The 12,600-nt window shown below is 42.9% G+C and overlaps 1 protein-coding gene across 2 annotated transcripts in view; it reads right to left on the minus strand.

Moving 5' to 3' along the window:
- The window catches only part of LOC144053869 (multiple C2 and transmembrane domain-containing protein 2-like), a 48,927-nt gene that overhangs the window by 29,266 nt on the left and 7,061 nt on the right, over window positions 1–12,600 (minus strand). For both annotated transcript variants that reach the window (XM_077568724.1, XM_077568725.1), the window contains 11 exons: window positions 11,742–11,856; window positions 11,636–11,659; window positions 6,856–7,023; window positions 6,140–6,270; window positions 5,872–6,058; window positions 3,971–4,064; window positions 3,792–3,894; window positions 3,606–3,708; window positions 3,101–3,202; window positions 2,948–3,022; window positions 2,396–2,515 (listed from right to left, as the gene is read on the minus strand). In XM_077568724.1, coding sequence (XP_077424850.1) covers window positions 2,396–2,515; window positions 2,948–3,022; window positions 3,101–3,202; window positions 3,606–3,708; window positions 3,792–3,894; window positions 3,971–4,064; window positions 5,872–6,058; window positions 6,140–6,270; window positions 6,856–7,023; window positions 11,636–11,659; window positions 11,742–11,856 — 1,222 coding nt within the window. The remainder of the gene's footprint in view (window positions 1–2,395; window positions 2,516–2,947; window positions 3,023–3,100; window positions 3,203–3,605; window positions 3,709–3,791; window positions 3,895–3,970; window positions 4,065–5,871; window positions 6,059–6,139; window positions 6,271–6,855; window positions 7,024–11,635; window positions 11,660–11,741; window positions 11,857–12,600) is intronic.

The raw sequence follows: 12,600 nt of genomic DNA on the forward strand, positions 1-12,600 counted from the left end.
AAAAGGCTCACGCCGGTCGGTCCACCCAGCTTGATAAATAATGTATTGTAATGTATATTGAAGCGGCGGCGCAAACTGCGGCGTTTCCTACCGGCGTACCCAGAGAAGCAGACACTAGTGGTATAATTATGCACATCGCAGAGGCAAGCAGAGGCCATCTGTCAATGTCGGAATCAGTTACCTTATTACCACTGCCTAAAGATATAAAGATAGGAGTGGGAGCCGCTTTCATTAGAGCGCACGGGCGGCGTACTACACCGTAGACACGGCTACAAACGCTAACCTAATTGCCGATGATGACTGGGAGGAGGGGTCGCTGTACGGAGGCTGGCCTCGAAGTGGGCAGGGGCATGGCACGCGGAGGCCCGCTCGTTAGCCTTTTGAGCTAAGACGCTCGTTTTCTGTTTGATATTTGTGAATGATCGATCGGTAAAGAAAAAATAGTAAAGAGTAGGGCTGTGCCCAAATCAGTGGTGACTCGAATAGAGATATGAATTCACTGTTGAAATGAATCAGAATGAATTATTGTCGTGTGTATTAGTGTCACAGGAATGTTAGAATAGCATGTGATGTAATGTTCCAGGTTAGCTTAGTGCTAGCTAGCTACTATGACAGAACGTGGATGGATTTCAACCAAAAAGCAAAAAAAAGCGGGGTGAGGTGGGGGGCGGGTGTCAGAGTACTGCGAGGGAAGTTGGATTAAGCTGCAATATGGAACTTTTTTTCCCAAAAATATCTTTACACTAGTCTTTGTATTTGACCATTTATGACTGAAAGTTTAACTTTAGCTGTTCACAATGGGCACTCCTGCAAGCCTCTGGTCAATGGTTTACAGACTGGATTCGGGTTCGAATTTCCTGCGCTGTGTCTGCGGATGTGACGTCGTGTGCGTGTTGTGAATGTGACGAAAGGTATGTGCAGTTTCGTTTTTTGTCAGTAGGTGGCGGTAGCGATTCAAAATGGAATATTCTACGTTCACTAGCTAAGCTTTCAGCTTTAAAGTTATTTTAAGCTAAAAAAGGAAAACCTTTCCATAGTTTGACGCGGTTGCATCAGTGAGTCAGATATGTTTTGATATATTTTCTAAAAAGGTGAAGTTTTGAAGAAGCGCTTTGAGAAACATTAGGTATAGATAAAGCAAAAAGTGCATTCCAGTTACATTATGATCAAATTTGATTTTTTTTTTTTTTGGACTACGACGACTTTTTCGACAAAAGTACAATTAGTAATGATCCAACAATTCAACAATTAGTAATGATCCAGTTGAGGATTTTTTAAAAGGTTTTTAAGCCATTATAGTTTCTTTCAGAGTTTCGGTGTACGACCTGAGTTCCATCGTTTTCGGTTTTTGGTTACCAATAATTGTAATTTCTGTGCATTCCTAATCACTATGTATGTGGTATGCTGTTTTGTTCTTCTGGAGAAAATTAGTGAGCATAAAAATGCCATTTTTGTTCTGATTGTGTGGAGGTCCCTCACATTTTAAAACCAGTTAAAGATGTTAAAAATTGTACCCAACCTAAAGAAAAAAAAACTCCTGATTAAAATTGTGTGTCCTAAAACTCATGTACATTCCATACCTTTGTGCTTGGGTCTTTTCTCTGACCCGTCACCTGTCAGCCTTCACATTTTCCTCAATCTTGCCTCCCACTCTGCTTCTTATACAACCACCTGCATTGTTTTCCACCGTCCTATGTATCTGTGCGTCCCCCTGCCTGTCTGTGTGTCTTGCCATTTCAGGCGAGGCTGAGATAAAGCCTCAAGGCGAATCACTCCTCGGGATCAGCGTGAAGGGCTTCACAGGATACGCCAGGTGCGAGTTGTGCGGCATCCTGAGACGGCGCCGACGGAAAGAAAGGTGGCGAAAGGCTAGCTTTTCACTACACGCCCCGTCTGTGACCGCCTCCTCACCCTGACGAGTGCGCGCTCTTAATCATGACATTACAGCGTGCTGCTCTTGAGGGGGATTCACGGGGGCGATTTGAGATTATTTTAGCTCAGGACCTCAGATCACGTCGCCTCATTAAAAACAGCTAAACAGAGACATTTAAAACGCTGGTTCACATCTCGGAGGCAGGCCGTCACTCCTCCACGTGATCCTCCACCCTGATCCCTCCTTACGCCGTCCCTCGGGTTGGGAGGCTTTGCTCTCAAGTCAGACGGACACACGCCCCAAATTTGGACTCGAAAGTCATCAGAACTGAGGGAGAGCCATGCGGGGTTTGATTGAAGGATAAATCACATACACGCGGGACCAAAACAGAAGGCAGACATTGTTGATCATGAGGAAGGGAAAAGGACAAGCGGGGAGGGAACCAGCGATTCTCCCCAACAAGACAAAAATGTCTCACCTGGAGGCTCAAAGGCGATTCATGAACGCGAGGCAGCGGCTTACCAGAAAGGCGATGAGACTCCGTTGTGTGCTCTCCCATTGAAAACAGCTCTTGATGTACTGTAACATGTACAGAACCGCTGTGCTGATTTTCCGAACCCGATAGATATTATTGGCAAGAACCTTAATGGGGAAGAATTGCAGCAAAACACCGGTTAGTATTATTGGGTATAAGAGACATGATGTTTATGATTGAAAATCGTGTGGTAGACTAACTTATAATTTAAAACAATAGATAGTTAATTCCATAGTAGAAGAAAAAAAAATGCATAATTTATCATTTATTTGATTAAAGTTAATTAATCACTTAGTTCATCAAAAATATAAAATTAATAGGCCTCTATGAATATATTAAATTAAAATGTATTTCACCAACATTATTCATTATTGAATTTACAATGACGCAATCAACAGATTGTTTAATGAGAAACAAAAATATACCCCAAAAATAAATGAATAATAAAATAAACATTTTTAGGAAAAAGCTCACTGGTAGGAATTCAATATTTTCTTTGCCCACCCCTGGTTGATCATAAAAGACTACGGCTGTCATACCTTTTTCGAGAATTTTATGTTTTCCTCTGTAAATTTTTCTTCCTTTGGTTGGAAACTTCTAATACCAGCTCGAACCTAACAAAATACAAAAGAAACTGTTCATTTCAAATTTCAAGTTATCTGATGCATCTTTCAAAATGCTTTTCTGCTTACTTTATTATATATAACCTCCAACACAAGCGTGATGGTTCCTTTGGCTGGGCCACTCAAGTCCTCTTTCTTCAAGTAGAGACAAATCTGCTGCTCATTTTGAATCTTTGAACACAGACAGAAATATTGTGAAAAAATTGACTTTTTAATTGCTTGTATACAAACACAGCATGTCAAGGTGTTGGCATTTGTGTTTGCGGTGTGTCTCCTGCATGTGCCATGTCCACGGAGCTGAACACTAATCGATAATTTGCTTCGTTGGTGATGAAGTGCTTCCACCACGAGTGAAAATACAATCTATGCTTTTAGAGTCTTGATGGGGGTCGCATTACACTCGGGGCTCAACAACTCCCTAAAGTCATTGTTGCATCGGCACACCGCACAGTAGACAAGTAGTACAGTGAGAATACTTTTTTTGGAGGGGGTATGGTAAACATACGGTGAAAAAGTGAACATTATCAGTTCTTTACACAAGACAAAATTGCAGTACATAAATGTAGTGACTTACAGTCAGTAATGGAATGGCCACTTTGCCCAAAAAGCCTGGTGCTTTATCTCCGTTTTCATCCAGGATGATCAGCTCCAGCACATCAAAAATGTCCTTAACCGGGCTGCAACACAACAGAAGCAGACTAATATAATATAAATCATGAGGGGAAAAATATATATGTAAATATGCCATTGACCTTCTTACAATGTGATTGCTTTGTTCCACTCCGGATTGACGTTCTTGTAGATGGTGTGGGTTTGAAGTTTGCTATTTCCCAGTGCAATCACACAATAGGGGTTGCTTTTCCCTGCAAATGGCAATGCTGCGTTAATAATAATGAAGACATCAAATCATCGTGAAAAAGCGGCGTGGTGAATGGTTACCATTGATGTCTGTAGCAGGAAGCTCATTTGCTTTTAAAACCTTGACTTGGAGGAAACCAATTTCTCCCATGCATTGATATGACTTTCTAAGGCTCTGCAGGAAAAAAAAACAGGGGGGGGGGGGGGTGAAAGACACTAAATTAGGGATGGACTACATCCAGCTGATTAAAGTGAGCAAATGTAATGACAAATCGTTAACCTCAGATTTCGGTGTAAATGCATGCTGCTAGTTTACTTTCAAACTCGGCTTGTGAAAAAAAAACAAAAAACGATGTCATGCACACTGTGATTGACACAAAAAAGATCCCGGCACCTTCAGAGTGGTCAATGGAGACTTAAATTCAACATCTTCAAACAACATGTGATACAAGAGGGAATAAAACTCTGCACTTCCTGTACGCAAAGTGCCAATAAAAGTTACAGTGGAGAAGATTTGGCTTGGTTATTTATTGATTATTTATTGGTTATTGATTTATTAATATCATTATTAATGTTTAATGTTCTGTGTATAGTGCTTTGTTACATCTGGAGTTGAGTTGAGAGTAAATAGTGTGTTTATTTCTTAATCATAGATTTGCCAGAGCATCGTTATATCATTTATCTCTTTAACTCATTTGCTCCCAAAAACGTATGAATACGTTCTATTTTAAATATTACCATGCTCCCAAAGATGTATTGATACTTTTTTTTTTTAATGTTTTCTTTATGCTAGAGCCTACAGAAGGTTTTGATGCGGCCTCTGAACCTAAGAGAATGGTTGAAGCAATGGTAGTTGTTACAAAAACGACCAGCAGATGGCAGCAGAGTATAAGAGATCAACCAGGGCCATGTTGCAAAAAGCCCTTTCCCCACTGTTTTAAACAGATTTGTGAATAATGATGAAGCTTAGCTATATTCTAATGCTAATTGCTGCAAAACAGAAACAAATAGAAATATACTTTTGTCCTAATTAAAGAAGAGACTCTAATATTTCCATGTTTTTATAGCAATAGAACACAACATTCTGTGGGCCTCGTAAAATCCGTCAAAATCCATTAAAACAGTTGGGAGCGAAGGGGGTTGCTTCAGTGAAAATGGCTGGGGGTGAGTTTAATTGGGAGCTCACTTTTTTCCTTCAGAGTTTGTGCAGCAACCTTCAACAGTAGTCACCGGGTTGTCATGGAAATAAATGTGAATGTCATGTGCAGCTTTGGCCCAGCAGTAGAGGAGAGGTGATACTTTCCCGCAAATGTACCAGTGAGGGTGGTGGTATGAAATTTGCTGGACTGTGACATAACAGTGGGACTGACTTGCATAATACCGTCCCATATACATACTGTCCACTGAGGACACTGCAAGCAGCCAATGTTGCTTAAAGTGGAAGTCAACCTTAAACATTTTAGCAATAATATGTTATATGTGACCTCAATAGTCTAAACATGACATTCTGAATAATATTACATTTGTGGAATATGAGTTATGAAACAAAATCCAGCCATTATTAGTCATCTCAGGGGGCGGCCATTTTGCCACTTGCTGTCGACTGATGATGACATCACAGTTTCACAGGGCTCAGGCGACGACAAATCACAGCTTACCTGTTTTCTGAAGCTGATCTGTGATTGGTTGTTATCTGAGACCTGAGCAACTGTGATGTCATTTTCACTTGACAGCAAGTGGCAAAATGGCCACCTTCTAATAGTGATGGATTTTGCTGCTTAACTCATATTCCACTAATGTAATATGAACCAAAATACCGTATTTATACTAGTGGGGCTGCATAGAACATATTATTGTCCCAAATTTTTTTCGACTTCCTCTTTAACATTATTGTTATGAAAGCTGTGGATATTTCACTAAAATAAATCCACAGTTTGTCTGCACATCCCAAAATGCATTGTTTTATTTTTGGAAATACTCACAAATGTTTCCACCATAGAGTCTCTCTCGTCAGGCTTCTCCAAAGGAGCGGTCTCGATGTCGGAGACCGAAACTCCCCAGCAGCGTAGAAGAGTGACCAAAAACACTAGCCTGCCCTTTCCTGGATCCAGCATTTGAGTATAAAGCTGCCTCTCATTAAACACAAGGTTGGATATGTCAACCTCAAACCTGCAACACACACAAAAAGGGGGGAGTTGGTTGCACTGGAAAAGTAAGCTACATTGACATTACCCAGCAGGAAGTACTCACATTCCCCACGATTCCTCACCCTTCCTGCCTTTCTTTAAATACACCTCCACCTGCAGAGTTTCCTGGTTATCTGCAAACTGATTGAAGTCAAACCGCTCTCTCCACTGGGGATTGGCTTGAATGCAGAGGTTCTGAGGGGCAATAAAGACAGACTCATCTCGTACACGCACACATTTGCATTAAACGCGTTATCAAACTGAACAGTGCTGGCATGACAGGTGGATTAAGCCATCATTGCAGGACAACCAGCCGAGAAAACGAGGCGCTGGTGCGCTCGTACACTCGAGTAGCCACGCAGGGATTGCAAACACTGACAGCTCCCAATTAGAATGGGCTTTGTTCGACAAACAAACAAACAAGTGGAGAGGGACGGCTGAGAGGTTTACAAAGAAATGACACGACAGCAGCGAGGCGGGTTGGGGAGAGTGTTAGGGAAAAAAACACATTCAGGTAGACGAACAGACGCGTGCTGCGTATGCAAATGAAAGAGGCAACGGAGCCCGGCAGCGCCGAGTGAATGGCAGCCCGGCCCACTCTAATGAGCTGCCTGTGCCACGGCCCAGTGAGCCAAGGTGGAGGTGAGTCACACGCGGGTACCCGTTGCGGCGGAGAAGCCCCATCCGCTAAAGAAAAGACTTGAAGTATAAAAAGAATGTGTCACAAAGAGACAGGAGAGCGTGAGAAACCGGCCCAGGGAGGCTTTTTAAAAATCTAACCTTGCTCTTGTACTTCTGATCGCCGAGACGAAAGCGGACATAGATGTCGCCTTGGCCGTACTGGGGTAGATCCTGGCCCTCCACCAGGGTGATGGCGAGTGCCCCCGTCCACAAGCGGCTCTTGGGCTGACTCCTCTGCATCTCAGCCGGGCTCTGGTACTGCGTAGCCTTTTGGGTACCACAGGTGAGAAGATTTTTTCATCTACATGTACGTACTTGCGTATTTTTTTTCTCACTCACAATCGCAGCACTGCTCTATACTGCGGTCTGTGATGGCACCCCACCCCGACACACCTGCCCCCCCCCATTGTCTCCACCCTACCCCACCCCCCCAAAGTGTGTTATGTGCCCTATATGTCTATAAACAAAGTGTATTGTGCAAAACTAGTGCAGTGAGTTAAGAGGAGCGACCAGCGGGCCCCCTCCCAACCGGGCGGGGGCAGGAGGCGCACCCACCCACCAAACCCCCACCGGGGCCCCGGCGGGCATACTGGGGCCCGCCCGAAGTGCCAGGAGGTCCACCGGAGCGGGGCGGGCACAACACCAACCGACCCACACACAATTCTACGGTAGTTAAGAAATGTTAAAGCATTGCCGACACAATGGTTACAAATCGGCGGTCGGGGAGCGTCCCGGAAGGAAATGATATTCCACCTTTAAGCTTCTACTGTACGTGCAAATTGCGCACGCTCCCCACCGCGTACACGTTCCCGCCTCAGCCTGACACCTCGTCATGTTTCGCCGAGTGTTTTAAAAGTAAGACAAGGGTTTACACTATGCAACACATCTCTGTTGGAGGACATTAGCACATCTCTTTTCTGACAGGCAAGGCTGGCAAAGAGAGAGGGAGGAAAGGGAGCAGGACGACAGCGAGCAGCCAGATGTCCCGGGCTGTGACAGTCCCACTCATCACTGGCTTCCAGGCTGAGTGTTGGGAGTCAGGACACTTGGCACGCCGCACCGGAGACAGCAGGCGGCAGTGAGTAATGATGCACAGCGAGCGCGCACACAGCTCTCTCATCAGCATATTATGCAAAAAATGCAGCATGTATGGCCCACATTACAGCTATATGGGTACATCCTTGAGATTCATATACTCAACGGCCAAAACATTAGGTACACTTGATGAGGTCCAGTAGCAAAAATGCTGCTTTTAAAAAGATAATAATACTCCATTTTGAGCGTTATTACTTGTAGTTTACAGTGATGCCAAGTAATTGATTTTATCTCACAAAAATGAGTACACTCCTCACATTTTTGTAAATATTCTATTATATCTTTTCATGGGACTTTGATTCAATGGAAAGTAGTCAGAGCACAGCTTGTATTACAGTGTAAAATAAAGAAAAAATAATAATAACATTTTTAAAACATTTTTAAAAGATGTTCATTATTAAGACATCCAGCGCACAAATTATATTGATGTGTGTAAAATAATTCTGGGGACGGGGATCAATAAGTCATGGCTTCAACCTGTCAGCCCTTCTTTCGGATGTTGTTAATGTTGCAAATGATGTGATCGGTGAAATTTGTTGTAATAATCCGTAATGTAATGTCCGAAAGGAAAAAAAAAAAAAAGTTTATACTCCCTTAAAAAAATATTTAAACCACTTGTAACAAAAGTGAGTACACCCCTAAGTGAAACAGTTTCTCCACCCCACCTCCCCCACTCCCTACATGGTCTGACATTATGTCAAATGAAAAAAAGGTAAACATGGATGCATGGAGTTTTGGTGCGATGCACAGCCAGATGAGAAAGACGGTATGGTAGACAGATGCGCCGCATTTTATGGACTAATGCACAAGTTGACAAGCAGATGAAGTGCTGCCTAATACTGTATGTCAAATTCATCTTACAACATTTAACCTAACAAATAAATGATTTAAAGATTTAAAAAAAATATCTCATTAAACTCATTCACTGCCATTGACGCCTATAGACGTCAAATATCTATTTTAACTGGGATGCCAGTGAATGAATTAAGTACACATGTAGTCAGTTTCAACTTAGCTCCTGCTTGTCATCCTGTACAAAGCTTTTCTCTCAGTCAAGGTGTATCACTTGGAGATACTTCCTTGGACCACCTATGCTACTTTCCTATTTAGTCAGGGCTCTGGAGTCATCTTCTGGCATTTTAGGGTGTTTTTAGTGAACAATAGAGGATGGGCAAATAGGTGAAGTTGCAAAAAGCAAAACGCAAATGTGAGTGGGATTACTGTAAAACAAGCCAATAGAAAAACATGGAAAGCACGACCTTGACATTGGTTCTGTGGAACAATGAGCGGGCTTAGCTGCCGTTCATTTTCATGACCTCAACACCTCAAAACCGGTGTTTTTCTGAGGTTTATAAGAGAGGTGTAACTGAGCTGTCCCCAACATCTTACAAATGCGATTATGCCATCTAGTGGCAGAAAAATGACCTCAACACAAATCAATATCACACTCGTTTTTTACAGTACAGTATATCTTTTGAATTTTAACTCATTTTATGAATCATTATGAAATTAGTATATCAATGAATAAAATAGCAGCACGGTGGCTGACTGGTTAGCACGTCCGCCTCCCAGTGCAGAGGACGTGAGATCGAGTCCGGGCTTCGGCCTTCCTGGGTGGAGTTTGCATGTTCTCCCCGTGCTTGCGTGGGTTTTCACCGGGTACTCCGGTTTCCTCCCACATTCCAAAAACATGCATGGCAGGTTAATTGAACACTCCAAATTGTCCCTAGGTGTGAATGTGAGTGTGGTTGTTCGTCTCTGTGTGCCCTGCGATTGGCTGGCAACCAGTTCAGGGTGTACCCCGCCTACTGCCCGAAGCCAGCTGGGATAGGCTCCAGCACCCCCGCGACCCTAGTGAGGAAAAGCGGCCAAGAAAATGGATGGATGGATGGATGGATGGATGAATAAAATATGTAGCCATATTTCTATTAGTTTAAAAAAAAATTCCCACTCATATTAACAAGTATGAAAAATTTGAAAATAAATATTTTGTTGTATATTTAGAACGGATATAACATTTGCAATTAATAGTGAGTTAGCTACTGAAGTCATGCGATTAATTACGATAAAAAAACTTAATCGCCTGACACCCCTAGTATTTTCGTGAAATCATGTCACAGAAGTATTGTTACGACACCTGCGCTTTAAAAAGCACGTTATTAAACATAACACATGTTCTCATGCTTTGCATTAGTCAACATGTCGGAAATTGAGGACAAGCTCGGCAAATGGACTCTTCCCGCCGTGCACCGCGAAGGGAGTAAGACAGAGCGGCCTTGATATGTTTCCCTGTTAGTGTTCCCGTGGGGCTGCTCAGTGATAGCACGGCGCTTTAAAAACACATACAGCAGAGAGGTTGCGTCAGGCCGACGGTAATTAAAGAGCAGGACCATCATCGGCTCAAACCTCTTTGATTGTCCGGCTTCTCGGGCTAGAAACAAACAACTCCCCCGCCGCTCCAGCCCCTCCTGCCCCGCCACGGAGGTCTCAACCTGCTTTGCCACCCAATCCGGAGGGGATCAAAGCTCATCTCGGGGACCTGAATTAACACGGAATACCGCAGGCGAGGCCCTATAAATATCAGCCCTCTTCAAAAGGAGAGAGAACAGAGAGAGTGGAACGGCGATAGAAAACAGACCTCAGCCAAGTCGTCCCAAGTGTTTATCTTGGCCACGTTTCTATCTCAGCGGCCAATAAAACAATTCCACTTAACTGTAAGTGGCCCCCGAAGAGAATCTATTCCTGGTCCTAAAAAGGGCCGCGCGATGGCTTCCATATGGCGAGACAGCATGGGGACAGGCGCAACGAGCTCAGACCCGGGTCCATTTGGCCGCCGCCTCGCCACTGTCCGTCCGCAGCTGCGATATTACTCCCTAACATCTGGGTTATTGCCCACTTTGCCTGGGAATTATCAGCCGTGCCGATCTTCGGCATGTAGCTCTGGCGGTGTGCCGCCTTTGCCGCCAAAGCCTCCCTACACGTTTTAGAAACGGGAGTTTTTACTCCCGTCTCCGTGGTGGCAACACGCACGGGGGAGTGAAAGCAAAGACAGAGGGGGAGTGGAACTGTAAAAGCTGGCGATTCAGCACTTCCAGGATAGGTGTTAAACGCAGTAAGATATTGTCAAAAATGATATGAGGGAGGTGGGGACGGTGGAGGGGGGGCTGGCATTGTTACATTGTCAAATTAGCACTGCGACTTAGGCAGCGGAAACCCGTGCGGAGTCCCACTGCACATTTCCCATCTCCCTTTGAGTACCTTTAACCATCTGTAGTGCATGAAAATGGCTTCATTCCTTTGTCATCTCATTTCAAATTGAGATTGTCTGCTGGACCATCAAGAGACGGAACAGTGGCAGATGTAGAGACTGCATAGGTGCGAATATAAACCCACTCGATGCGGTGCTAGTCAGTCCCAAGCAGCCGCACAACTGTTTCGCACTGAATCTAATTACGGCGGCGGTGTCCCGAAAGCCACTTGAGAGGCGACGCAACTTTGTTTACTACAAAACGCAATTACCGTCCTGTAATATTCATCTAAAAGTGGTCAATGTTATTATTTTGGTTTGGATCAGAATATCATATTGTGTCTTGTCTGCTGATAAATTGCAAATATGAAGGTGCAATGTGAAAGCGCCATAGTGGTTCTGAAACCAAGGTTGCAATACAAAAGTCCACAGTCCATCCACCTTGGTCTTTGTTGCACGATAGCACAGTGAGCTACTGCCCCCTAGTGTTCTCATCACAAAACTCATCAAATTGAGGCCACATGTTGGCAATCTTACCTTTGGCTTTTTGGCTGGATATCTCTGGAAAAAAAGTAACATGGACAAGAGTCAACACAACACGGTTTTCATTGCTGGGCATACTTTCCATATCACAAATACTCACCCACTTTCGTTTGATGGTGGCGTCTCGAAACATTAGGCACACATCCACGAAGAGGACGCCCAAGTCGCCCTCTTTGCTTTTAGGGTCAGTGAGGGGCAACTCCAATTCATAATTCCTACAGAGAAAGGTGAGATTTCATGTCCTAGAAAACTTTTTTTATGATGTCAGGCCTCTTTGAAAATGACAGTAATATCTCACTGCAAAACAAAAACAGTGGATTAAAAAACGGAAAAAAGTTTTGGGAAATATATCTCTATTGTGTGAAAGGGTTATCTGTGTTCTCCTTCATGAACCATGAAAAATAAGGAGTATTTATGTAACAACTACCAAAATATATTTTATAACAGAGCATGCGTTTGTAATAGGAGGCTATTTATTACCTTTACATGGACATGTGAAACTCAATAAATTAGAATAGGTTGGAAATGTTCTTAAATTTTGCTGAAAAATAAAAATACATTGGATTTTTTTTAAGAATCCCTACCTAAATTTTATATTAAAATCATCTTGCATTGTTTTAGTTGTAATTTTCAAATTTTTCGAAATGGGAAACTGTGGGATTACATTGGTTAATTTACTAAACTCAATATATATATATATAAAAAAAAAAAAAGTGAAATTTTGCAGTGTAATTTTTTTTTTTATAATTTACATTACATATCATAGATAAGTGTCACTTTTTGAATTAAATCCAGAAATAAATGAATTTTATCGAGCTGCACCTATATGCCTTCAACAGCAAATCCATGTATATCATATACAGTATAGCAAGTGGTTGTCTGAATGCTTTATATGGCCGTGCTGCTAAAGCTGTCCAATAACAATGATGGGGAGTTTTTATGAAATATTTTTTGCTGTA

The sequence above is a fragment of the Vanacampus margaritifer genome, chromosome 6 (assembly GCF_051991255.1).
Source record: "Vanacampus margaritifer isolate UIUO_Vmar chromosome 6, RoL_Vmar_1.0, whole genome shotgun sequence".
Classification (NCBI taxonomy): domain Eukaryota; kingdom Metazoa; phylum Chordata; class Actinopteri; order Syngnathiformes; family Syngnathidae; genus Vanacampus; species Vanacampus margaritifer.